The sequence below is a fragment of the Lampetra planeri genome, chromosome 20, assembly GCF_965212315.1.
Source record: "Lampetra planeri chromosome 20, kcLamPlan1.2.h2, whole genome shotgun sequence".
In the NCBI taxonomy this organism is placed as follows: Eukaryota; Metazoa; Chordata; class Hyperoartia; order Petromyzontiformes; family Petromyzontidae; genus Lampetra; species Lampetra planeri.
The window spans coordinates 4525746-4552701 of record NC_136126.1 but is presented as its reverse complement, the minus strand read 5'-3'; the positions used below and the strand labels follow the sequence as shown (position 1 = coordinate 4552701).

Below are 26956 nucleotides of genomic sequence, written 5' to 3'. Positions count from 1 at the left end.
GTCTGCCGACAAACGAGTTGCCTTCACGACGCGAAGTTGGCATTGAACTTGAGTCACAAGACGGGATGACTTCAACCTAATTTTCTTTCATTCCGCTTCTCTTTTACGAAACGCGCAGATGACGGCAGCGTCGGTTCGCGCTTTATGGCCGATTTGTGAATTTTCCCCACCACCCACCCCCCCAAAAAAAATCCCCTAAAATGTTTGGGTCCCCTTTTTTTAATGAAGTGAGGCACGCCGAAAGTTTCTCGAGTTTGCAGATGGCACGATTTCGCCAAATGTGTTCCCCCTCTGCCATAGTACCCCCCCACCCCCCCTATCCATAGCGCTCCTCCTACCGAGGCGTGTCTCCTCTACAAGTCCACGGTGCACATGTGGCACCATCAGTCGAGTCCCAGACCTTGCCCCCACTCACTGCAAGCCACCGTTGTGACGCACACCTCTCCCTTCGCTGGCGTGCCCGCGTGCAAGATTATTTTTTTGACGGCGAAGACAGCGGGAGTTGGTGACCTTGGCGACATGCCCCTGGTTGACACCATCCGTCTGTGGGCGGAGGGCGTGGAGGCAGCCGACAGAAAGGACTTTCGCGTTGCGTTCGCCAAGTTCGAGGAGATCATGGAGCCGAGTTCCAAGATTTACTTCAACATCGGCTGCATCAGCATGACGCTGGACAGACTCGGGGACGCCGTGAGAGTGAGTTCGCCCGTCCCGGCGAGCCCCGCGATGTTTACTTGTGCCGGAGGAGAAGTTGACACGCGTTTCGCGATTAATTCAGCGCAGATTAAATTATGGGCGCCAAGCAGAAGTCGGCTGTGTGGGAACTTCCACATTCTCCATTTTTTTGTCATTGCTACGGACGGTTTATTTGACGGACTTTTTTACGCTGCACTGTCACCTGACTTTTTTGACGGCGATGACATTGTATCGTTGAAAAAATGCTCAAATGTACGCAGCGCCCTGTGGTGTTGTGTTAATGAAAGTTCCGCGAGGCGTGTACGCACGCGCTTGTTACTTTGCGTAAAGAGTCGATGCAGTTTAAAATGCGCAAAATGGAGCGCTGCAAAACTGTCGTATGAAATGCCTTCCCACGAATTGCCATGTCTGTCGCCAAAGCATGGCTGCAATGCTCGGCCCAATGTTCAAACGACGGCTCCGCAATTTCGTTGCGAGCGGCGATCGGCTTTCGGCGTAGAAGTTAACTTTGACGTGAATTCCTCCCGCTGTGTGCGGTGCTTTCTTTTGGACCTTCGTTCCGCAGGCCTTTGACCGAACCATCGCCAAGGACGAACATCTGGCCGTGGCTTTTTTCCAGAGAGGAGCGGCCTTCCTACGAAACCAACTGTGCGTCCACAGCCACGCAAAGCCACGCAGCTCACGGTTCACGCGTTACGCGTGGCTTCCACCGCGGTTGGCAGTGGGACGACGTCGAACGGCTTAACGCTGGGCGCGGCTTGCCTGCTGTGATCGAGGCACCCATTCTACTTCTTGGTTCTTTCGGTAAAGTCACGTAGAAGGGAAGTAATCAAATAATAAAAATAAAAGATAATAAAATAATTCTCACGACGTTTCGGCCACAACGCAAGCAGCCGTCCTCAGGTGAAGACCAGGTCTGTCCCTTCTACGTGACTTTACCGAAAGAACCAAGAAGATGAATCCCTGCAGTCACGAAAGCACCCATTCTTGTTCGATCTCGGAAGCCAAGCAGGGGTTTAGAACCTGTGAGCTCGCAGCTTGGATGGGTGACCACCATGCAAAAAAAATCAGGTTGTTGGAAGTCGAAAGGGCTGTGCGGTTGGGCAGCAAAAGGGCACTGCAGCTAAATCCATTGTTGTGCTGTATTGCTATGTTCCCGACCTCCACCAGTCCACGTTGACCAGCGTGGTGAAGTATGGTTATATAAAACAGCGATGACCCACTCGGCATCGAGAGTCCTTGGTCTGTATTGGTAATTGTTTTATTCCAATGGAGAGTTGGATTTTTAGTAAATAAATAAATACAGTTCCATTAAATGCCAAAATAACTGCTCTTCCCATCGGCTTATGAAGGTCTCCCCCACAATGCACCCAGCACCTGCACACGAGCAGATATCATTCACTCCATCTCCGCACTCGATATACTTTTGGCCGTTTTCCAACCTGGAACTGTCACTAGCTGGTTATTAAAAGGTTCATTATGAGAATGAAATATGTGTACAGTTTAGTTTAGAATTTGTGCAAACTTTATACTGCAATGTGTTAGGCTGCAACGATTGATCAATGAGACACAAGATATTCCTTTGCAACGAATGGTGTAAAGAGTGTGTTTTGTTGGGACCATTACTAAAGTTGGGAGTTAATGTGAAACTTTCAGCCGATGAGGACATTAATCGACTGTAACATGAAACTCCCATACATAACCACCCAGTGTGCTGCAAGGCAGAAAGAGGAACCAGTGGAATGGAGAACTTCCACAAGTTCGAGACGTCGTGAGTGTTGTGTTCTTTATTTAGCCAGGAGATTAATTCAACCGATTGAGACAACTACAACATCGGCGTCTCTTGTCCAAGGGAAACCTGGGGGTTACATCAAAAATACTTTTAAAAACGTGAATATTTGAATGACATTCAAATGTAACAAATGTATACTAAATTTGACAATAAATTAATGCGGTGCACGGTGAATAAGGCTAAGTAAAAAAGGTAAATTGCACCTAAATTATAAATATAATATAAACTAGCATTTTGCCCGTCTAACGACGGGTGTATTGCAGTAAATCTGAAACTTGCAAGCGGAAAGCAGACCGCGACGTGATATTCATTGCATCAATGCGTGTGCAATTTGTAAGGGCGCGGTGACACAGACCTATTTCATTTTAAGGTTATAATCCCTTGTTCATCATGACGTCCTTTTGACTTTGATGTCTCAACAACAGCGTTACGGGGATCGCGTGACGTGCGGGTTCTGCCTTTGTAGTGAGGGTTGTAAGTTGACGCCGAGGAGGGGGGAGGAGGCGCCTCGCCCCCCCCATGTGGAGTGACGTCACCCGCTAATTAGTATTAATGGGGGGGGGCTGTTCATTTGGAGAACGTCACGCGCCACATTAAATACGCCCTACAATGATAATAGTTTAAAGCGATTTGAAGCATGTTTTATTTTCAAAATGGAAATATGCTTTTGGGGGGGGGGGGGCAGAGCTTTGTGACGTCATATTTGAGGGGGGGGGTCTGACTTTTTGTGACGCCGTGTGACAAGGGGGGGGGGGGCGGTCAAAAATCGTCCAAAATCCCGTGACGTCATTTATGGACGGCCCCTTATCACGTGGAAATTTAGAGCAGCGAAATGCGCAAGTTGATTCTAAACGTGGAAGCAAAAATCGGAGGACCCAGAGATAAATCCACGCGATCACGGGGCAGAACATGCAAACTCCACAAATAAACAGGCGTCAGGGCTGGTATCGAACCCACGGCTTCCTGTATACCAGGCGATGCAATTAACATCTCGCCACGGTGGCGTGCTGCAAGAGTAACAACGAAACGGCTGACATTCTAAAGAGTGCCACTTTCGTGCAAGGCCGGGCCGAGTGGGGTTCAGGGATGTGGGCAGTGGGCGCTGATTGCCGGTGGTGTCTGGCCGTGTCGCCAGGTATGAAGAGGCACTGCGGGATTTCCAGGAGGCGCACAAGAGGCTCAGAGGCAACACGACCATCGACTACGAGCAGCTTGGGCTGGCCTACAAGCTGCACTTGTGTGTCGTGAGTGCCCACGCAGATACCAACGCTGCCGATTTTATTCTACCGTCGCTTAGATGGACAATTGTATTTGTATATTTTTGTATTCGCTGACGACGCGTCGCTATTTACTGTCACCAGCATCATCAGTGGCGTAGCTATTGAGTGTGCAGGCGGTGCAACTGCACCGGTGCCCATCGGTCAGAGTGGGCCCAGCCGCCGCTGGGCTGCAAAGAGGGGGCGGGGCGGGGGGGATTTTAGAGGGAGATTCGGTTTTCCAGATTTGAAGCTTTCGTGACTGCAAGGATACATACTCTTAGGTTTTTTCGATAAAGTCACGTAGGTAAAAAAATAATAATAATAAAATAATAATAATAAATAATGTAGTTATTTTCAATTCTTTGCACCAATAATAATAAAATAATAATAAATTAAAAATAACTAAATAACTGACTTATTTTCCATTTATTATTATTTTCTTATTACTTTATTTTTTACCTACGTGACTTTACCGAAAAAAACCTAAGAGTATTCGGTTCCCCATCTCCTGGGGTGAAATAAAAACTGAGACAATTCGTGGGAAGAAGATGACGTCAATATACTGGAAGAGGGGAAAACTACATGCGAATGGAGTGGTGTATTATTGTGCTCCAACAAGAACCAGGGCTCTTCAGGCCGTGTTCATAGCCACGGCTTGTCTCTGGCTCTTACCACTCAGGGCTCAGCTCAGCCTTGAGTCGCTCAAGTTGCTTCCAAAGACACACGAGTGGCTCGGCCTTGGCTCGGCTCAAGCTCAGCTCATGGAAATGCTGAGCGCGGCTGGGACCGTGCCCAGAGCTGGCTCACTTGAGCCTGACTAAACAAAATACGGGCCCTGACGTCCCAGGGAAGATTTTTTTTTCTCCCAGGACAATGTCCTCAACGAGAGGACGATCCTGGGGAAACCAGTACTGTACAGGGTGGGCACCATTCAATTCCTTGCACCACAGCCCATGCCAACCATGCCTCACCACGCGTTATCATCACGATCTTCGTCATCGTTTTTTGGCGAGCCATCGAACAAAGACGGTCACCGCATCGCGTGTTTTCGGATGCGTTTCTGCGGTCGTATGAAACGCTCCTCCTTTCCGATATTGTGGGGGTGTTTGGGGTCTGCCGTGTGAGTTTTGTTTAAATCTGGGGCCGGCAAATTAAAAGTAACAAGAAGTAGACATTGTTTTTCGAATTCGGTACGAAACTCAACAATTCAAGAGCCGCAATGCAATGTGAGACGGTGTTCCTGAATAAGTAACGTCACGAAGAAGTTCATTAAGAGCCACAATGCAATGTGAATATACAATGCGTGCCTTTATTTATTTATTTAAAGCTTTTGTGACTGCAGGGATTCATCTTCTTGGTTCTTTCGGTAAAGTCACGTAGAAGGGAAATAATAAAAATAAAACATAATAAAAAAAAATTCTCACGACGTTTCGGCCACAAGAAACGTAACGTTGGTGGTGTTCACTCGGACGCTGTCTTTCCGACAGACCTGTTCTTCACCTGAGGACGGCTGCTTGCATTGTGGCCGAAACGTCGTGAGAATTATTTTATTATGTTTTATTTTTATTATTTTATTATTTCCCTTCTACGTGACTTTACCGAAAGAACCAGTGAGAATTAATATATTATTATATTATTTTATTATGTTTTATTTTATTTCCCTTCTACAGGATGACTTTACCGAAAGAACCAGTGAGAATTATTATATTATTATATTATTTTATTATGTTTTATTTTTATTATTTTATTATTTCCCTTCTACGTGATGACTTTACCGAAATAAGCAGTGAGAATTATTATTTTATTATATTATTTTATTATGTTTTTATACTTATTATTTTATTATTTCCCTTCTACGTGAGTTTACCGAAAGAACCAAGAAGATGAATGTGTGCCTTACGTCACGAAGAAGTTCATTAAGAGCCGCAGGCTGCCGACCCCCCTGGTTTAAATTTTACAAAGCGATGCAATTTGTAAGATAAGATGAGTGCTTTTTGTTGGGGGTGAGGTTTAAGACAACCATGAAATTCCACTCCGTCCATCGGCGTTGCCAGATTTCTCATTCAATCAAGGACAAAAGCAGAACATCGATTGGCAAAAAAAAACGAATTTCCGTCGAAAATCTGAGACACACTTGTTATACTTGCGCAAGGGGTCAAACAATCATTGCTTTCCTACTGACTGGAAATTTAGTAGGATGCCAACTTCGTGTGTGTCCCAGACGTTGTGTAGCGCCATGATTTTTAGGTCAGTATTCAAAATATATGAATTGAAATCTGACCCAATAATTGATTACCGGTAATTTCTATACACCAAAACTACGCACCCTCTCTATCGATTTCCCTCTATCATTACTTCTATTCAGCTACCTATCTTCAGTTCCCATAGGGGAATAATATTCAAATTAACCTCTAATCTAACCTGAACAATTCTCACTTTTTGTTTGTTTTATATGATGATGATGTATGTGGTTGGTGAGGTCGCGGAGTGTTCCACGGGTACGAAATGTTTTATGCAAGCAGCGGATGGTAAAGTGGAATTCTCCACAACAAAGATTGTGTGTTCCGTGTCTGTAATGCAATTTTGAGGGTCGCGGTTATTACTCGCATTCCGGTTCCGCGTGGGGAAAGAAAATCAAAGGCCTCCTTGTCTCACCGGGGCTTGCTGGCGGAACGCCACCCAACGCTGAGCAGATCCTCCGTGTGGACCGGCCTCATATTGTGTATGCGGATGCCAGCGGTGGGGAGATGTTAACTAGCTCGCCTGATGTCCAGGAGATCGTGGGTTCGATTTCGACCCTGACATCTGTACGTTTGGAGTTTGCATGTTCTCCCTGTGGTCGCGTGGATTTTCCTCCGGGCCCTCCGGTTTTAACACGACATTTAGAATCAACACACGTTTTGGAGTATTTGGCTGCTGTACATTGGCACTTCGTTGGGCTATCATTTGTGGCCAGGTCGCTTCTGAAAAAGAGCGATATAGCTCAGTGGGTTTTTACAAGGTAAAATACAAGGTTTAGTTTTCTTAGTTCTTTCGGTAAAGTCACGTAGAAGGGAAGTAATAAAATAATAAAAACATAATAATAAAATAATAAAAATAAAACATAATAAAATATTATGTTTTATTTTTATTATTGTATTATTATAAAACATTATAAAATAAAACATAATAAAATACTATGTTGTATTTTTATTATTTTATTACTTCCCTTCTACGTGACTTTACCGAAAGAACCAAGAAGATGAATCCCTGCAGTCACGAAATCGAAATTTGACAAGGTTTAGTTTAATGTGTAGGGCTGGGCGGTTGACAAAGAGTCGAGTAAGAGTAAAGCAGCAGGGTGACTGCCCAAGATCGAGCTTACAGAAACGTAACGATCAATACACCTGCATTTTTAATGGCGCATTCAGAATTGATATCGCGTACACACAATACCATTGTAAATTGCATTGTTGTACCTTATCTTGCTGGAGAGTGGGGTAGTGGTGGCACGGTGAACCTGGTGACCCGAGTTCGATGCCCGGCCACAGCTAACATCGTTGGCGAGTGATATCTGAACCTGCCCTGAACTCCCCCTGAACGTCAACAAGCTGCACTCACCAATGTGGTGAAGTATGGTCAATTGCTGTATCAAGTATGGTACTTGATACAGCAATTGTGCTGTGACGGTTCCACCTGAAGACGGAAGCTTGTGTTGCCTCCGAAACGTCGTGATTTATTATTTTATTTCTATTATTTCTTCTATAATTTATTATTTATTTGTATTGTTTATTTTTTACCTACGTGACTTTACCGAAAACACCTAAGAGTATGGTCAAAACAACCTCGACGGCTTACGCAGCACGGGAAGGCCTTCATCCAGCAAAGGATTGACAAATGAGGCGTCATTTATAAAGTAATGTTTTTACCGTGCAGCACACGGTTAATATAATTATATAACCCACCACACATGTCAACAACACCAACCTTGTAAGGAAAAAATGTCGTATTTGAGCAGTGGCCCTTCTTTCATTCAGCATTTTATCGTGTGTTTCCGGCAGTGTTATTGGTGAATGTGTTGAGTTTGTATAATTTGTGATTGTAAACCGCAGAAAATGCAGCAGCAGCAGATTCACCTTCTGCGTTTTGTTTAATACAACGGAGGGGTGGTTGGGTACAGTCACTACAGTGTGACAATATCTCGTGCAGTTTCATGATTACATTCATTTCCTGTATCTCATTTGCATAACTAACCTAGCTAAAATACAATTTTAAAAAAATCCTTAAAAAAATAACTCCAAATGGGATTATTTTAAGAAAACGTATTTAATGAATAAATTACTCTGCTTCATTACCACAATGCATTTGCTATATATAAAAAAAAAAACCCACACCCAATGCTTCGAAGATAAATTTCTCCAGTTTAAGTTTCTATTATATTGTGATTTGTTCCACGAATGATCCTGTTAAGCCAATTTCCCCGGCTATGTCACACAGGAGATCCGTGGCGCGTGGGCACAGCATCAGCAACACAACAAAAACTTAAACATTGCAGGGAACAAACACGGAGTCCTAAAGCCTTCCCATGCCACAGTGTTTGGATTTTAATACAACTTTTCGTATTACGGTTGCCACTTGGTCTCTGTTATCTATTCCCTCTTATCTATTCCCTGTCCACTTGAATCTAAAACTCAGCTAAATGTTTTTTTGTCTACTTTTACAAATGTTGAGTAATTTTTAAAAATCAACGCAATATGCTTGGTTTAACCACCAATCTGAAATCAACATTTCGTCAACCTTCCAAGTTAATATATATCCCATGGACATTTCCATAAACATTGCCCTTTTCTTTTGAATAAAAAAATCATTATAATGATGATGATGATAATAGCAATAATTTACAGTCCTTTGTCAATCCTGTTGGATGGAGGCCTCCCCATGCCATGTCAGTCATGAGGGTTAGTTGACCATATTTCACCACACTGGTCAGCATTGGAGGGTAAAGGGACTGCAGTGAACCGGACCAGTTCAGATACCACTCGATACCGATGTTAGCCATTGCCGGCAAATGAACTCTGGTTACTAAATAACAGGCATTATTATGCAATACATAAACTTACATGGATCGTAAACATTGACTTTAAAGTTTTCGTGACTGCAGGAATTCATATTCTTGGGTCTTTCGGTTAAGTCACGTAGATAGGTTAAAAGATAGGTTAAAATATAGGTTAAAAGAAAATAACAAAAAATAACAAAAATTTTTTTTGTTATTTTTTGTTATTTTCTTTGAACCTATCTACGTGACTTTACCGAAAGACCCAATAATATTTACATGGTTCATGATTATCAGCGGCCGTTATCAGTCCACTGCTGGATGAAGGCGTCTCTCACGGTCCTGGCCTTGCAACGATGTCTGGTGCCTCCAGACGATGTCTTCGCTCCATCCCCACGGTGGGGGGAGTGCGAGCGAACGTGTAACGATTTCCGACGTATGTTCACCGTCCAGGTGCTACACAATGTGGCACTGGCCCATGCCTCTCTCGGCCAGTGGGTCAAGGCACAGGAAACGGCGCAGAAAGCGAAGGAGGCCGAGTTGCAGCCGCATCAGACCTGCGTGGATCGAGCCTTGGACGCAGTAAAGGTGACCTCGCGCTAAATGCATCTCGGGAGATTTATTTACATTTTATATTGCATTAAGCTGGGCTCTGGAAATTCAATCACGTTATATTTTTCTTTCTTCCAAATACAGAATAAGGGTCACTTGAGTGTGTACACTTGATCGTTATATTGATTGTACTTAAAATAATTTTTTAATGGACAAAAACAAATTCCTTCGTATTTTTCGTGGCATACAGTTACGCCAGTTTCGAGTGCCATTTAAAAGTACGAGTGGTTGCCACGTCACGTTCTATTGATTGTACAAATAATCGTCCCGTTCGAATTATTTGTTGCGAACGAAGATCACCTCTCAAGAGTCGTGGAATTTGAGCAGTTTCCGCGTTACGCGAATCTGCCATATTGTGTTTCTGTCCAATATGTGGCCTATGAGTCCGTGTCACACACACGCACACTCCTCGTGTCGCTCCCTGCTAATGCCTTCATGGAATGTCCTCCCCCCCCGGTGTGTTCTTACAGAGGCAGGAGGTGTGGGAGGTGTGCGCCGTGCCTTGCGGAGTCATGTTCCGACCCCAAAAGCAGCAGGTGGAGCAGCTTGGCAAGAAGGACTACCTGGGCAAAGCCACGGTGAGGCCCCCCAGTCAACCTTCAATCAGTGGCTTCCTACTGATTGGAAGTTGACACACGTATCCTTCTGCCCTTGTTCCTGTAATAACGAACAAGGTATATGCCAATATTATGAAAGTGATCATAGTTTTGTGGTCTTTTGTTATTTCCCCCGATGCATTTGCAGGTGGTGGCGTCACTGTATATGAACGAAGACCTCCCGGAGATCACCTCCCAGCAGCCCCAGGTACCTTCAATCCCCTGCGAGGCAACAAACTCCACAGACGCAGCCACTGAGGCATAGTGTGCATGTGTGTGGACATAATGAAATCAATGTGCACGAGGCTAATAGGCCTCTCTCTCCCCATGCCTGACACAAAATGTCCGTGTCCGGACCTTTTTGTCCATCCGCTGCAGGATGAGGGCCTTGCCACGTTGTGCAGGCCTTTGGTGGTGCTTGACCATACTTCAACACGCTGCTCAGTGCGACTTGGTGAAGGCAGGCAGCATAGATGTTGGGAACGCATACAGCCGCAGTGTAACACGCACGCTTGCAAGGTTCAGAAAGTCTGGTCCCAAAAGCCGTTGCTGTCAATCATGCGTGGCCCACACACTTTTTGTAGTCCTGCCGCAAAAGGCCCAATGAATTGTTTAAAAGCTCCTCTACATAATTCATATTTGAGCGAAACAAATTATTCCACTTCCATACGGAAGATTTCTGTTGGTAGGTGCAATCCTTAATACGTGTCGTGTACAATAATACTTAGTCACAATGTGTCGTCGCTGTTTGCAAATCCACTGCTGCATGAAGGCTCGCCTACGCCATGTCAGGCATGTGGGTTTGATGGCCATGCTTGACTATGCTTCACCACGCTGGTCAGTGTGGGTTGCCACTGACGGTTCACTATGCTTAGGAATCTTAAACTGTAATTCGCCAGGTTCGTAGTGCAGTGCAGTAACAAATCGTACCACCGTGTCACCCAAACAATGCACAATGCAATGATCTTTGAAAACAGATGTTTTAATTGTTATACACAGGTGACAGTTTTCAGTAGCTCTTTCATAAAATCTTTGTGCAGAAAGAATAAAATCACATTGTGTATAATTTGGCAGTCGTGTCTGCAAGTGTCATTTCACAGCATGTCTGGGTTCATGAAGAATTCAGCATCGCTTGGCAGGAAATCACTCATTCCCCTGCCGGAATGTGTGTGTCTCCAATGTGTGTGCGTCTCAAATGTGTGTGTGTCTCAAATGTGTGTGTGTCTCCAATGTGTGTGTGTCTCCAATGTGTGTGCGTCTCAAATGTGTGTGTGTCTCCAATGTGTGTGTGTCTCAAATGTGTGTGTGTCTCCAATGTGTGTGTGTCTCCAATGTGTGTGTGCGTCTCAAATGTGTGTGTGTCTCAAATGTGTGTGTGTCTCCAATGTGTGTGTGTCTCCAATGTGTGTGCGTCTCAAATGTGTGTGTGTCTCCAATGTGTGTGTGTCTCAAATGTGTGTGTGTCTCCAATGTGTGTGTGTCTCCAATGTGTGTGTGTGTCTCCAATGTTTGTGTGTTTCCAATGTGTGTGTGTCTCCAATGTGTGTGTGTCTCCAATGTGTGCCCCCAACGTGTGCATCTCCAATACGTGTCTCCAATGTGTGCGCGTCTCCAATAAAACATTCTTCCTCGGCAGGACAGAGCATTTCATGCAGCGTCTACGTTTAACAAAAATAGACCAAAAATTGTTTATGATGTCTAGTTTATCACATGTTGCCTTGTTTACGATTGCAAAAAAACGAATTGCAATGCCATAACATTATATCCCACCACTGCGTATAGCCATAAACATCTTGGTAATGGGTACTAGGTGCAAGTGTTGTCATTGCCTGTTCACAATAATTGCCCAATTTATCAAAACTAATGCCTTAGGCTGTTACCAGCATTGCCTACATGTGTACGTGAGCAATGCTTACCGCTCCTGATATTTCCACGCAAAAAAAAAATGGAAGGGGTGGGTGGGGTGAGCATGAAACAATATATTTAACAAAACAAACGAAAAAAATCACAACGGGCAATGAATCTCGCAAGCAGACGAGGGCCGGAATTTTTTTTTGCGAATTTTCTCAAAACGACGCTGGCACGCTGCCAGTAACAATCAATAATCGTTGCGTGTTCTCTGATGGGGATACCTGTGGTGCTGTGGGAGAGGTGGGAGGGATGGGCAGCCTCTAGCCGTTACTAAAAGCGTATCACGCCGCGCATGCCACTCGCATGCAAATGGTCGGCCACTCTCTCCCCGCCCGCTGCTGCCATCTCGACCGCCTCCTCTCCAGGGCTCAACCGGCGCTGCTTTTATGGTGGTTGTCACTCACTGCGGTGGTGGGTGGTGGTAGGTGTAAAAATAATAATAATAATAACCTCTGGTTTATACAGCGACTTTCATATTGAAGTATCTCAAAGCGCCGTACATATAAACACATACAACTGGTACTCACAAGCATAGATACAATCGAAGCGAAAGCCGATAATAACACTGTCAATGACTCCTCTCGATATTCCAATAAAATGAAGAACTATAATAAAAGCGAATAATTATAGTCGCAGAGTTACCTAATCAGACATTTTCTTTTTAATCCTAAGTTGCAGGGAAAACCCCACGCAAAAATGTGCGTTTTAAGACGGTGATTTAAAAAAGTGAAACACACTCAGAATCCCGAATGGACCCGAGGAAGGGGGATTCCACAAATCGTGGAGAACAATGAGCCACACAAAGACAAAGATCCCCCGTATAGCCTTAACAGACTGTAGGGGCAAGTGCTCTTAGCGAGCACCTATGAAGGCCGGAACGGCACACGAGGGGTGGGTGGCCAGCACCACGCCCGACCGCCTTTGTCTCCCCAGTGACGATGTTTACACACAGCACCAGGTACTCATTTGAGGCTGAGTCGACCTAGGGGAGGGCCCATGACCGGTTCAGAATATCGTCACCGGTGCTAGTCGTGAGCTGGGATAACGAACCCAGGTGGCCGAATTCATTAGCGCAGCGCGCTAAGCGCTACACCACCGCTCCCCATACACACACCCCTCCCTCCATCCATCCCCCACATCCTCCAAAGAGCCCCCCCACTCCATCCCCCACGTCCTCCAAAGAGCCCCCCACTCCATCCCCCACGTCCTCCAAAGAGCCCCCCACTCCATCTCCCACGTCCTCTAAAGAGCCCCCCACTCCATCCCCCACGTCCTCCAAAGAGTCCCCCACTCCATCCCCCACGTCCTCCAAAGAGCCCCCCACTCCATCCCCCACGTCCTCCAAAGAGCCCCCCACTCCATCTCCCACGTCCTCTAAAGAGCCCCCCACTCCATTTCCCACGTCCTCCAAAGAGCCCCCCACTCCATCCCCCACGTCCTCCAAAGAGCCCCCCACTCCATCCCCCACGTCCTCTAAAGAGCCCCCCACTCCATCTCCCACGTCCTCCAAAGAGCCCCCCACTCCATCCCCCACGTCCTCCAAAGAGCCCCCCACTCCATCCCCCACGTCCTCTAAAGAGCCCCCCACTCCATCTCCCACGTCCTCAAAAGAGCCCCCCACTCCATCTCCCACGTCCTCCAAAGAGCCCCCCACTCCATCCCCCACGTCCTCCAAAGAGCCCCCCACTCCATCCCCCACGTCCTCCAAAGAGCCCCCCACTCCATCTCCCACGTCCTCCAAAGAGCCCCCCACTCCATCCCCCACGTCCTCTAAAGAGCCCCCCACTCCATCCCCCACGTCCTCCAAAGAGCCCCCCACTCCATCTCCCACGTCCTCCAAATAGCCCCCCATTCCATCCCCCACGTCCTCCAAAGAGCCCCCCACTCCATCCCCCACGTCCTCCAAAGAGCCCCCCACTCCATCCCCCACGTCCTCCAAAGAGCCCCCCACTCCATCCCCCAGGTCCTCCAAAGAGCCCCCCACTCCATCCCCCACGTCCTCCAAAGAGCCCCCCACTCCATCCCCCACGTCCTCCAAAGAGCCCCCCACTCCATTCCCCACGTCCTCCAAAGAGCCCCCCACTCCATCCCCCACGTCCTCCAAAGAGCCCCCCACTCCATCCCCCACGTCCTCCAAAGAGCACGACGATCCGTGCTCCGATGGGGGATTGCGCGCCACGCGAGCGCCGTCTGGGCTCTCAATGGGAATGGGCTTTTTTTTCTATTCCTCCCTTTTCAGCCCCCTGCCTAACTCGGTGTGTCCGCGATGCAACGCGCGCGCGCGCCCCATGTGCGCATGCTTGCGACTTGCATGGGGTGTGGTTCGAAATACACGCACAACGCGCAAAAAAAAAATTACATCAGGGCGGCAAGTCCCGAGTTGAAAGTCCCCAACCAAAGAGCGAAGTTGTGATGAATTCCTTGAAGGTATATTATTTACCCGTCGTTGGATGATTTTTTTTTGTGGATTTATAAATGGTAAAAAAAAAATGCGCGTCGGAGGAATTCGCCGCTGCATTGCAATTCCGCGTTAGTTGGCGATGTAATCGCGTTGTGTGTATTTTCGTGGTGCCTTTGTAACTCTCCCCTGCATAATTCATGCAGCCCTTTCCGCTGATATTCAGGTTGCAAAGAGTAGGCTCTCTTGCTATTAATTGTTTTCTGTCCATCGTACCAATGTTGTGTGCCGTGTCTTTTGAGAGTACAGTAGCAGCACTGCTGTGGCTATACACGCCACTGTTTCCTTGTGAGTGTGGAGGCTGCTGCTGATGCTGTTGTCGGTGGCGGCTGTAAGAGGCGGCCTGTCACTGGGTGTTGTCTCGACATTTCCGTGGCTGTTGTTGTTGTGGTGGTGGTGGTGGTTGCAGGGCGGGAAAAAAAGAAATCTGAAAATTCCTGCACCACCTGTGAAGGAGCCTCCACCCAGACCCACTGCGTCCGGTACTTTCATGTGATGTTAACAACATTGTTTCAACCCTGCCAGGGGACAAACAAACCGCGAAATAAGATTCTCAACATGATCTCACGACTGACTGTGTCGGCACACCTTCACCTATCTTTTCTTCAACTACATTTTGGTCTCAAAACACTGGATTTTGTTGTGTGTGTTTGTGACAATCACATACAAACATTCTCATGGTTTACAAAACGTGTTTTTATATAAACAAGGCATCGGACGCTTTCTGCACAGTAAAAATAAACTTTCACTTGGGAGAGACAAGAGAAAGGGCGCAACCAATTTCTTAGGAACCTTGGCGTCAACTTCAATAAACCCCCCAAAATTTATCAAAGTGCTTTCTCAATCAAAAGAGCATTGTCCTGAGCCTGATGTGTCCCTTCCACATTTCTATGGTGGAGGTAAAGTATTTCCATAGTCTTTGAGACCCATAGTTTATCGGGGTCCTTTAGAACAGTGTTGCCTCAACTCCAGTCCTCACGACCCCTCACAGTGGAGCTTTCCATGATTACCAACCATCAGGTGCGTGCAGTGTGCAGCGGCTTTTCACCTATGCGGTATTTCAACAATCACAAAAAAGCAGACGGTTGTTGGACGGTGATGAATGGAGCTAAGAAACCCGATGTGGATCAGTCGCCTTGACTTCTAGTCCTAGTTCCAATAGTTTGGCCGTTGTCTTTAAATTCGTGAGCTGGAAAGGTGGTGTGGCGATAGGGATAGACTACATCGTGGGGGCGGGGGGACACGGACGACAGGGGGCAAGAGAGTGTGAGGATCTTAGGAATTGAGGACCATGTTGGGTCTTCTTCTTGGTTCTTTCGGTAAAGTCACGTAGAAGGGAAATAAGCGTCAGACGCTGTCTTCCCGACAGACCTGTTCTTCACCTGAGGACGGCTGCTTGCGTTGTGGCCGAGACGTCGTGAGAATTATTTTATTATCTTTTATTATTTTATTATTTCCCTTCTACGTGACTTTACCGAAAGAACCAAGAAGATGAATCCCTGCATACTCTTAGTTCTTTCGGTAAAGTCACGTAGGTAAAAAAATGAAATTAAAATTAATAAAAAAAAATAAAAAAAATAAAAATCACGACGTTTCGGAGGCAACACAAGCTTCCGTCTTCAGGTGAAACTGTGAAAGCTTGTGTTGCCTCCGAAACGTCGTGATTTTATTGTTTTTATTTTTATTAATTTTAATTTCATTTTTTTACCTACGTGACCTTACCGAAAGAACTACGAGTATGAATCCTTGCAGTCACGAAAGCTTCAAATCTAGAATGAATCCCTGCAGTCACTAAAGCTTTAAATCGAAATGTTGAGTCTTGTCTGGTCTTGGGAAAGAGGGATGGAGGGTAGGGGCGGAACTGCCTTTGATGCAGGCCTTGCCCTGGGCCCTTGAGGACAAGCCATGAAGGCCATGCATGGGTAGGGGTGCACCTGCGATATATATAAACACACACACACGCATGCGAAGCCAATATTTTCCCTTTGTCAGTGATAGCATTGTTGTTCGTGGCTTTTCTGTGGAAAATATTCTCAAGGACACGCTCCAGATTCTGCTGTGAGGAAGGAAGAGGGTTTGGTGATTGAAAGGTGGACAAAATAAAAGAGGTCCCTGCATATATATATACCATACTATATATATATTTACATACCATGCTATATATATTTAATTGACCCGGAATATATTTAGCACACATTTTTCCATGAAATACAGTTCATGCAGCTGCATTGAATCAGTAGGTTTCTGTCCTGAGATCTTCGCTGTTTTTTTGACGGAGGAAAGCTGTGGGGGGGAACAAAAGTTCAATGCCGTTTATAATTTCCCCAGATAAAATGTCGCCTGGGATTCTGCTTGCTTTACACAGTACATGCAATAAATAGATTGTTCAGCTTTTGATACCATTGTAACATATATCACATATGTAATATCCACAGCTTAGGATGAACATACAGCAGCAACGATTTAAAATACATAATGATAACCGTTAATTTATCTGGGAAAGACTCACGAAGCCACACCACGTTGGGTTTTCAGCAGGGTCCTGCCCTTGGATGTTTGGCATGTGGTAAGGGAAACTGCCGGTGCACTTGCACGTAAAAGCTCCGCACAGATAGATTTAAGAATCCATCACTCTGCTGCCATCTCAGCCCGAGTTTGACTGCACAAAAACAACAATGTGAAATATGGTTTGGCACTTTGGCTCAATTTCAGCTCTGAAAATTTAAAATATTGGCTTTACAATCGTGTGGCAAATGATTCCCGCTATAACGGGGAGGTGGGAAAGCTTTGTCTCTTAAGTGTAGCTTAGAGATCACTTGAAGAGATCTCATAAGCAGTTGTGTGATATCTCTATCCGTGGACTTGTTTTATAACACGTTGTAAAACACCTTCCAAGCAAGAGTTGCAAATGGGATTCGTTATCTCACGACACGACGCCCGTAGCACAATCAGGATACATTTGGGGCACAGTACAAAATAAATAAAACATAAAATAGCAACCTGCAGATGTTAATGCGCTTGTGGGCCTCCAGATCTGTGTGACATTCTGTGGTGGCTTTGTGTGTGTTGCACGTGCCTGAGAGGGTTACTTTGTGGAGAACCATCCTTTGATTTTGCCAGCCACCCATTAATTTCATGGCTGTTGTTGTCGCTGCTGCTGCTGTTGCTGGTGGGTTTTTTTTCTCTTCCAACATTAAGAGGAGGGACAACGCCAGAAGATGGTTTCCAATCCACCTGCTCGAGCTCCCCCTGTGCCTCTATTCCCCAGTCAGGTGCGTGACTCAACTTACAAGACACTTGCGATGAGAGTGGGGGGTTCTTCAGTCCAGTATAGGGACTCGATGGGCTCAGCTACTCTACGACTCCTGACGCAATTATCTGGCTCGAAATTATAGTTGTTACTCTGCAATAATATAAATTTACATTTGTAAGGTGCATTTCATCCGTAGATCCTCCGATTATCACGGCCGGCTACGTACGGTGCGAAACAAGTTCAACATACATTTGAAAGCATGAAATAAACAGAATGAGGGTAAACGGTTTAGAACTAGGGGGTAAACGACAATTTAAAGATTAAAATCAAGATTAAAGATGTAAGTTTTCATGGCAGACGTCAATAGAATTCATGATACTAATCTAACAATTCTGATTGTCTTCTTAGCAAAGACAAAGCATTCCAAAACTTGGGAGCTGCTTATCATCAAAATAATGATGTATCATAGAATCGGACTGAATTCCAGCTGTGAGAATTTAAATATATTGGTTCGGCTGCTATTCTTCATCAACCAATCTCATAGCAGGGTGTGTGCGCAAGCGCCACCGCCTGTTGTGTAGGAATAATTCGTCCACTTGGAAGGGTTCATCAGACGAGGTTTTGTGAAAATCTCTCTGTGCAGCCATTTTTCATGCACACACACACATACACGGGGCCACGTAGTTCAGTGAGATTTCCGAATGGATTATTTGTGTCCTGATGTGGAATGCTGACAGAGCACTGGGAATAAAATTGTAAAAAGGCCAAAAAAACGTACAATACATTTTACTTCAAATAAGGATTCTGCATGATAAACTGTATAGGGCATTATATTGATGTTCTATTTCCATACTTCATAGGACGAGTCTTTGATGTCCATATATATTGTTTAAAAAAAGCTAAACAGGCATGTTTTGGGGCAGAGTATATGACCGAAAGATGGAACTAATTAATTAGAAACAATATCTTTAATAAACACCATCTCTCTCTGGTCACAATTAGAGTTGCCATCTGTTCTGGTCTTCACAGGATTGTCCACTTTTGTAGGCAGCTGTTCTAGAAAATAAAATAAAGTCTTCCTGGAACATTAAAAGTCCCAGCTTTTGTCAGTTGCATAATAATACCCTCCTCGGGACAATCCATTTACATGCTGTGAAAATTGTGGATAATTTTTGGCAGCGAGGACTGCTTTGATCTCACCACGAGTTGTGGATAATATTTGGAGGCAATGACCGCTTTGATTTACTTACGACGTGTGCCCGATAAATATGGAAGGACCCTCGTTCAGAGGTGTCCCTGCAGATGCCTATCACCGTGGAGCTGAACTTCACCCAAACGGTCACCATGAGAGCCAGGCCTGGCATGAGCTACGCGGACTTCCTGGCATTAATCAGCGAAAAGGTCAAGCAGCCCGAAGAGAGACTCCAGCTCAGGTAATTACATAAACAGTCCCGCCATTTCGTAACACACAAATGAGCAGCATTTTACTTTTGGCAACAATTGTAGATTTTTTTTATTTAACCGCTGCCCCATGCGTTCAAGATTAACTGCGAGACAAAAGTCAGCAAAGAAATTCACTTGGCCAATACTTTAAAGCCGTTAAGTTTTCCCTCCCCAAAAATATATAGCAATCATTTACGGTCGTTTATCAAGCCACAGCTGGGATGGAGGCCTTCCTGCCCACACTATTCACTTATGGGAGTTTGTTTAACACGTAGGCTTTCGCGACCAATATCATACATAATAGAGCTTTTTTTTGGGTTAGATCGCGTAAATGGATACATGTGTCGTTAAAACCTGCCACCACTTGATACAGCCAACTAGTAATGGTTGTCATGTAAACAGAACGTGGTCAATTTGTCACTAGTACAGGAGTGTTGGAGAGCCAAGCCACAATATTTACAATCTGAGTACGACGTTACGCCAGTAATTAGAACTAGCTTCATCAGGTGACAGCCAGATTTGTGGAGAAGTCCACCTGTTTTGTCCGTTACATAGAGGCGTAGATGTGGTGACCACACTTCTGCGCTCTTGCGCAAAGTGGGGAGGGGGGGGGAATCTAACCCAAAAAAAACTCTATTATCATAAGAGTTTGTTTGGCCATAGTTAACCACGCTGATCAACGCGGTTTGTGAATCGTGGGGCAAAGCACCGGTTTTGGTTATCACGAGCCACTGATGTTGGACGTGGCCAGGAATCATACTCAGAACACCACCCTCCCAAATAGGACCTTTTGCCTAAGATCGAGCGTAGTGTCTGTTTTGATCAGTTTACTGTCTGATACGTACCGTACATTGTGATGCCTTACATTGAATTAATATTTGCCAGAGTGAGATTGAATGGGGGCTCAATCCCGTTCTCTCCGCACATCCACTCGGTGCTTTGGATACGAATATCAAATTGAAATGAATTCGTGGAAACACTTTCAATTTAGTTTCTCTCAACTGTGATAGAGCGCTGTGGACTGTGGCCTCTGCATGACCTCGGTGTGTTTTTTTCCTGTTTCTCTCCCTGGGCAGCATAGCGGAGCAGTCGAGAGCATTTGCTAGTAATTCATCTAACAACAGCCCAGTTTGCAACAACAAAATAGCATAATCATCAAAATGCTAATTATAAGCATAATGCAGAGGCAAGCACTGGTGACGTGCATCTGAAGGGCAAGCGGAATACACGTGGCGCGTGTCACGTTGCGTAAGAACATTCAGGGAGAGTTGCGCTCCCGAGGGTAAAAAAGATATGACCATTTTAGTCGAGTGACCTGCATGCATGGAGAATATGGAGGAGACCAAGTACATACGTCAACTGTTATACCAGAAGAAGGCCAGTTGGTCGAAACATTAAGACCATTGTTTCCTTTCATAAGCAATTTTTATTTAATTTAGTTGTGATATATTGCTGAAACAGCATCTGTTGGGTCACAGATGTAAAAAAAAAACTTTAATTTACAGTGCTTTAGCATACGACTGCTTGGATGAAGGCCTCCCCACGCCGTGTGGGTCATGGGGGTTGTTTGACCATACTTCACCACTTCGGTCAGTGCCGGGTGGTAATTATTGTTGCATTTCATTAAATAAAAAAAAGTAGTGTAGTTGCCGTGTAAATATTATTTTTGGATGATCCCTGTGTAATCTTACCGTTGTTGATTTATGAATTAAAAACAAATATTCCCTCTCGGTTTTTTTTTTGCGGGGGTTGGGGGGGCGGCGGGGGGAGGTACATTTTATTTTGTGGTGGTAAAAGTTTACATAATGGAACACCCTTCACATGTAACCTAAGCCTCCAATTTTAAAGTGACACTGTACAGCAACTGGCCATCCACTGCCTTAAAACGCAATACAAAAGTACAACCATGCAGTGACGCACACATTACGAGGTCGCGCGACCAGCGAGTGTGACTATAATCATTATATTATTTATTATAGAAACGTAATACTGCACTCCCCAACTCTATGGCAGTCCAATGCCTCCCGTTGCTGCGTTGGTGGTCATGGGGGTTGTTTGACCATACTTCACCACTTCGGTCAGTGGCCGCGAATGTAACTCAGATGACCGGATTCAGAGCGCAGTGCACTCACGACTGTACCATAGCTTCTGCTGCACTGATTTCTACTTACATACAAAACTATCTTTCATTTTCTTCATTTAGAGTCGTTTACGGTGGAGCAGCAGAATAGTTGTTAGAGTGATGCGCTATGAACCTGGTGACCATATTTTTTATTCCTTGCCACGGCTAACATCAGCATCAAGTGGTATCAGAACTGGTCTTTCCCTGATAATTGGTTTTTTACCCTTTTATCTGGCAACAAAACTGACACCTTTTTTTACGAGGAGTCATGTTTGCATAGACCACAATACCTGCAGTCATAATGCAAACAAAAAGGCGTCATCTGGTCCAACACCATGTGAGACTAGGCTCTAAGGAAAGCTGTATCGGGTGTGGACCAATCAACTTCAAGGACAGTGCATATATTATCAGAGTTATGTTTTTTGTTTGCATTATGACTGCAGGTATTGTGGTCTGCGCAAACATGACTCCTCGTAAAAAAGGTGTCAGTTTTGTTGCCAGATAAAAGGGTAAAAAAACAATTATCATATTTTTTACTGGCAAATGAGGTTCCAATGGTGGTCTTTTCCTCTTCCCCCCACACCCGCACCCACTTTCATCGACCCGCACTGACTGGCACGGTGAAGTATGCTCAAAATGTGGCTGTACACAGCACCAGTATTCCTACAGCGCGGCATAAAGTCACGCGTCTATCTCTCGCGTCGCACTCACTCGCCCTCTCGCAGCTACAGGATGGAGGGGAGCGGTGATTCCGTTCCCATGACTGGAGACGTTCAGATGCAGAGGCTGTGGGAAAGAGCCCGCAACGGGAAGCTCACTCTGTGCTGCCAGCAGCTGCGGGTGAGCCCAGCGCACAGCGCAACTTACACAGAACCTGCGGTACAATCCAACTACACGGCACCTGCCGCACAATCCAACTACATAAAACCTGGCTGCCACATTCCTGGAAGGCTCTACGGGGACACAGAGTTAAGTTGGCGGACCATCCCTCTGCCAAGCCTTGCCCAGTTTTACATCGCGATGCCCACTCGGCCACTAGCCCCGTCTACTCCCCTGCCAACCGCCACCCACTTCTCCGGCAATGTCTCCCTTTGCCCGTGTCATGAGTCGAGCGTGAAGCCTGAACAATGTTCACCGGGACAAAACACCGATTTTCACAAAAGCTTTGGAGGGATACCGGGACAACCATCTGCAACCACCAGGACCGCCCTGCCCCTGGCCAGACCGTGACATTCGATCGCCTCGGCTTATCTTTTTTTGATAGCTTTGATATTTCCACGTTGATAGATAGAGGGAACAAACAAACGTAAAATAAAATCCCAGAGGCCTGCAACCGTGAGGTGAGACTGTGGTGCTGTCGCCAGAGGTGTGGACTCGAGTCATGTGACTTGGACTCGAGTCAGACTCGAGTCATGAATTTGATGACTTGCGACTCGACTTGGACTTGCATAACAATGACTTTGTCCCACCTATGAGATGTGGACTCGAGTCATGTGACTTGGACTCGAGTCAGACTCGAGTCATGAATTTGATGACTTGCGACTCGACTTGGACTTGCATAACAATGACTTTGTCCCACCTCTGAGATGTGGACTCGAGTCATGTGACTTGGACTCGAGTCAGACTCGAGTCATGAATTTGATGACTTGCGACTCGACTTGGACTTGCATAACAATGACTTTGTCCCACCTATGAGATGTGGACTCGAGTCATGTGACTTGGACTCGAGTCAGACTCGAGTCATGAATTTGATGACTTGCGACTCGACTTGGACTTGCATAACAATGACTTTGTCCCACCTATGAGATGTGGACTCGAGTCATGTGACTTGGACTCGAGTCAGACTCGAGTCATGAATTTGATGACTTGCGACTCGACTTGGACTTGCATAACAATGACTTTGTCCCACCTCTGGCTGTCGCTGTGCCGTGATTGTCGCGGAGCCGGGGGAGACCGCTGCGGACGAACATGTGCTGAGGCGAGTCGTGGCGCTCTGCGATTACGACGCAAAGGAGCCCGGGGACCTCGGCTTCCGAGAGGGTGACATCATTCGCGTCATCTCGGAAGGTGACCTCTGACAAACCTGTTTTCCTATCCCTTAACCGAATCCCGCAAGGTGCGGGGATATAACCGGATCGGGTAAAGATGTCTAAACGTACTAATAGGGTTTTTTCCCCTTTTTTCTGGCAACAAAACTTACACCTTTTTGCAAGGCATCATGCCTACATTAACCACAATACTTGCAGTCAAATGCAAACAAAAAACAAAACTCTGATGACTGCAAGTATTGTGCTTAATGTAAGCATGATGCCTTGCAAAAGGTGTCAGTTTTGTTGCCAGAAAAAAGGGGGAAAACCCTATTAGTATATTTTGGTACTGGCAAAGGAGGAGGTCCCATGATGTCTAAACGTGTGCGCATGCGCAGCCCTCTTTGTCAATCCACTGCTGGGTGAGGGTCTGCCAACGCTGTTGTGGGTTGTTTGGCAATACCTCATCGTGCTGGTCGGTGTGAGATGGCGAGAGAGGAGAGTATGGATTTTGTTCCACTGCTCCCTGATGCTCACAGCGCGGTGGCTTACGACAACCTGGCGTGCGTGGAGGTCACCCATCTAGGCACTATCCAGGCTGAACTCTGCTGAGCTTCCGAGATCCGAGCTGGCCGGATGCATTCCCGGCGATTGATTTGGCCACAGGTCATCACGTGCACTGGAGTGTTTTGAAACAAATATTTTGATAATTGATTTGGAGTGGGGGGTCGGAGCAGTTCCCAGCGAACTGAGTTTGAGTCCCGGTCACGGCAAACGTCGGTGGCGAGTGATATCCAAAGTGGTTCTGGGCGCCACTCGTACCGACCAGCCTGGTGATGTGTGATCAAGCAAGCCCCCGCGACTAACATGGCGTGGAGAGGCTCTCATCCATCTGTTGATTGACAGAGGATTTTCCAAAAATAAATACGTCATTTAATTTGGAGTCAATATTTTTTTACATTTATTTCCTTATTTACCTTCATCATATAATAGTAGTAAATAAAACAAATGGTAGTGACACATAATAGACAGGGGTGGAACGATACAGCCACGCGCCTTCCCACTGTAAATTGACGAATTGTCACAATTCACGGTCATGATTTGATTCACGAATGAATCCCTTTAACATTTGCGGTGAATGATGGCGCCTCTAGCAGCTGCTGGGGTCACGTGGCCCATCAGATACGACACACAATGGTCTCTATTGCACACTATTCGATCCAAATACCGTGAGTTTTGGAGTCGATCTTAATCAGCGGAACGTTGCATCATTGCACCCCACGTAACACGCGCGCACACACACACACACTGAAATGTTGTGTGGCTACATCAAAACGAATGTGCCAAGAATGAGATTAGATGCAGAAGGCATGGTGCGAAATCAATGTTTTAAGGTCGAATTTGGAACAAGACAGTGAATTTCATGCATGAAATGGGCAGTGGCAGGGCGTTGACAGGGCAACATTTAGAAACATACTCTCTTCTCGTTACAAATGAGACAAGTGGGTGACACGACACGTGTTCTCGCTGTTGAAAAAAAATATATACCGTAGTATGTTTGAAAGTACATTTTTCGTGTCGCGTTACCGGTCATGCCACTTTAGCGCTGTGCTCCACGCGCGCGCGTGCGTGTGTGTGTGTCTTTGTCCACGCAGTCAACGCTAATTGGTTGGAGGGACGTTGCCGTGGGAACGTAGGGATCTTCCCAACAAGCTTCGTGAGACGTCTGCGTAGCGGTGAGCCAAGAGATGTAACCACGCGAGACGAGGAGCTGCAGCTCAGCGTCGTTTGAGAAGCTTTTAGGAGCAGTGGCGTTCGAGTATCAGCCTGCTGACGACGTGGGGGCACGCGGGGGGGGGGGGTATAGCGACGACTTGCAGGGAAATTTATTTTACATTATGTCCTCAAAATGTCAGCACGACAAGTAGTGCATTTGGACATTTTACAGGGCTGCGGACCAGGGTATTGTGATTTGCCGCTGTGCGAATTGTCATTCGATAACATATCTCGCGGTAACACTGTGGTGCCACTTTCTAAGCGGATGTTTGAGATATTTACATCGCGTCCCATGGAGAGAGAGAGAGAAAAACACGCTTTTAACTTGCGTAGGTATTTTGCGGGTGTGCCGCACGGCTCTGCGGTGTGTCGTCGGGTGCTCGTGTCGGCGCCACGTCCGACGTTTCGCGCCATGGCGCTGGGAGCTTCGATTTTCTTTTTTATCTCGTGAAGGTTGCTGTAGAAGCTTCCCAGCGCGTGGGGCGAAACGTCTGACATCGCGCCCAAGCAACAACAACATCACATCGGAGAGCATGTAGTTTACTTTCTCAGAGAGTTACGTTAATTTATTGAGAAAAGTTAATACATTGTGCACATAAGACATGTTGGTTTCTGTCTGAAAATAAAATGTCAAGACACAAAGTTTTCGTGACTGCAGGAATTCATATTATTTGGCTCTTTTGGTAAATTCAATTAGATGGGTTCAAAAAAGACGACCGCTTGTGTTGTGATCGAAACGTCCTAGTTTTTTGTTATTTTCTTTGAACCTATCTACGTGACTTTAACGAAAGACCCAAAGAATGTCAAATGTCATGTCGTGACCGCTCATGTTGACTGTATTTAATTGGTTCGATGTTTCTATGGAAATTTGAATTCGGCTATGAAATATCAACATACATCTAATGGAAGTGCTCAAAACTAGCACGGTGCCATTTGAGTTAACTGCCGAATTGTGTTTTAACATATCTACCATGTTCATAAATGTATACCACTGAAACTATATCAACTGAGCTTATGAAAGACGTAAGAGTTGTACCCGATGAGCAATTCAGACATTCAAAGACTATATGCAATGAAATGCATTATATTATGGACATCTATCAGCTTTAAAATGTAACCAAGTGTAATATCAATCAATGTATATGTTCGTTTATGCTGAAGCAGCAACGCCTTCAATCATGATTATGCACATGCATTGAGAATTAAGGTTAATTTTTTGGTTACATTTATTCAAAATGTCATGATTAAATGTATTGCAAATAAATCTGTACATTTGCTTCATTCCTTATGCATGACATTGCAGTGTTTTCCACGTAAATTGTGCTATGACCGTTTGATTCATACCCATCGTGCCAACCATCTCAGGAATTACGATGCAGCTGCTGAATACGATATGCAGTGTACAGCACGGGGCATTAACAATTTAAACTCTAATGATCGTGGATGGTACTCGTAGGAGCAATAAATAGAGGCACTGTATAGCGTCATAAGCCCTCTGGCCCAATACCTCCTCATCTGAACTAAAAATCCCATTATCACATGGGATCATATGCTTGGATTTTATCCATATGCTTCATTCTGTGTTTTCTCCCTCGTCACTTTCACTCTGCTCATATTGAGAATCATAACACTTACACACACACACCTACACACACACACACACTTACATTATCTATAGACTTACAAACCCACAGACTCGCGTACACTTACATGATCCATAGACTGACATATATATCCATTGGCTAACATACACGTCGATGATCCATAGACATAACATTTTGAAATCCAAAAGTCCCGTTACATGCATGGGATCGGCTATTCAAATTATCTCTCTCCAGCCACTTCTATTCCGTCCCTCTACTCCAGTCTCACCCCCTTTCCTCGTAACCCGTTCCACAGGATTTTCCCACCTCACCCTCCGTCTCCCCTCTCTGCTGCTTCTGCCCTGCACCGCACCGGTGGCATCTCCACGGCTATTTCAA

The 26956-nt window shown here is 45.6% G+C and overlaps 1 protein-coding gene across 2 annotated transcripts; it reads left to right on the top strand.

The window, feature by feature from the left end:
- The first annotated feature begins 359 nt into the window (after positions 1–359).
- LOC144724308 (neutrophil cytosol factor 2-like) lies at positions 360–26255 on the top strand. 2 transcript variants are annotated; one of them, XM_078603320.1, is made up of 12 exons: positions 364–693; positions 1259–1341; positions 3621–3729; positions 9230–9364; positions 9859–9966; positions 10133–10192; positions 14763–14835; positions 17552–17625; positions 18882–19039; positions 21897–22011; positions 23115–23238; positions 24854–26255. In XM_078603320.1, the coding sequence occupies exons 1-12, from the start codon at positions 373–375 to the stop codon at positions 24988–24990; spliced, it is 1497 nt and encodes a 498-aa protein (XP_078459446.1). In that variant the 5' UTR covers positions 364–372; the 3' UTR covers positions 24991–26255. The 2 variants fall into 2 exon arrangements, with proteins under 2 accessions (XP_078459445.1, XP_078459446.1); XM_078603319.1 differs by lacking the exon at positions 24854–26255 and having other exon boundaries at positions 360–693; positions 21897–23209.
- Positions 26256–26956: the final 701 nt, after the last annotated feature.

Excerpts from the sequence above, each read along its gene's own strand:
- LOC144724308 (XM_078603319.1), top strand. The coding sequence starts at position 373 with ATGTGGCACCATCAGTCGAGTCCCAGACCTTGCCCCCACTCACTGCAA. Across the intron at positions 694-1,258 it reads GACTCGGGGACGCCGTGAGA|GCCTTTGACCGAACCATCGC; the intron begins GTGAGTTCGCCC and ends TTCGTTCCGCAG. Across the intron at positions 10,193-14,762 it reads TCACCTCCCAGCAGCCCCAG|GGCGGGAAAAAAAGAAATCT; the intron begins GTACCTTCAATC and ends TGGTGGTTGCAG.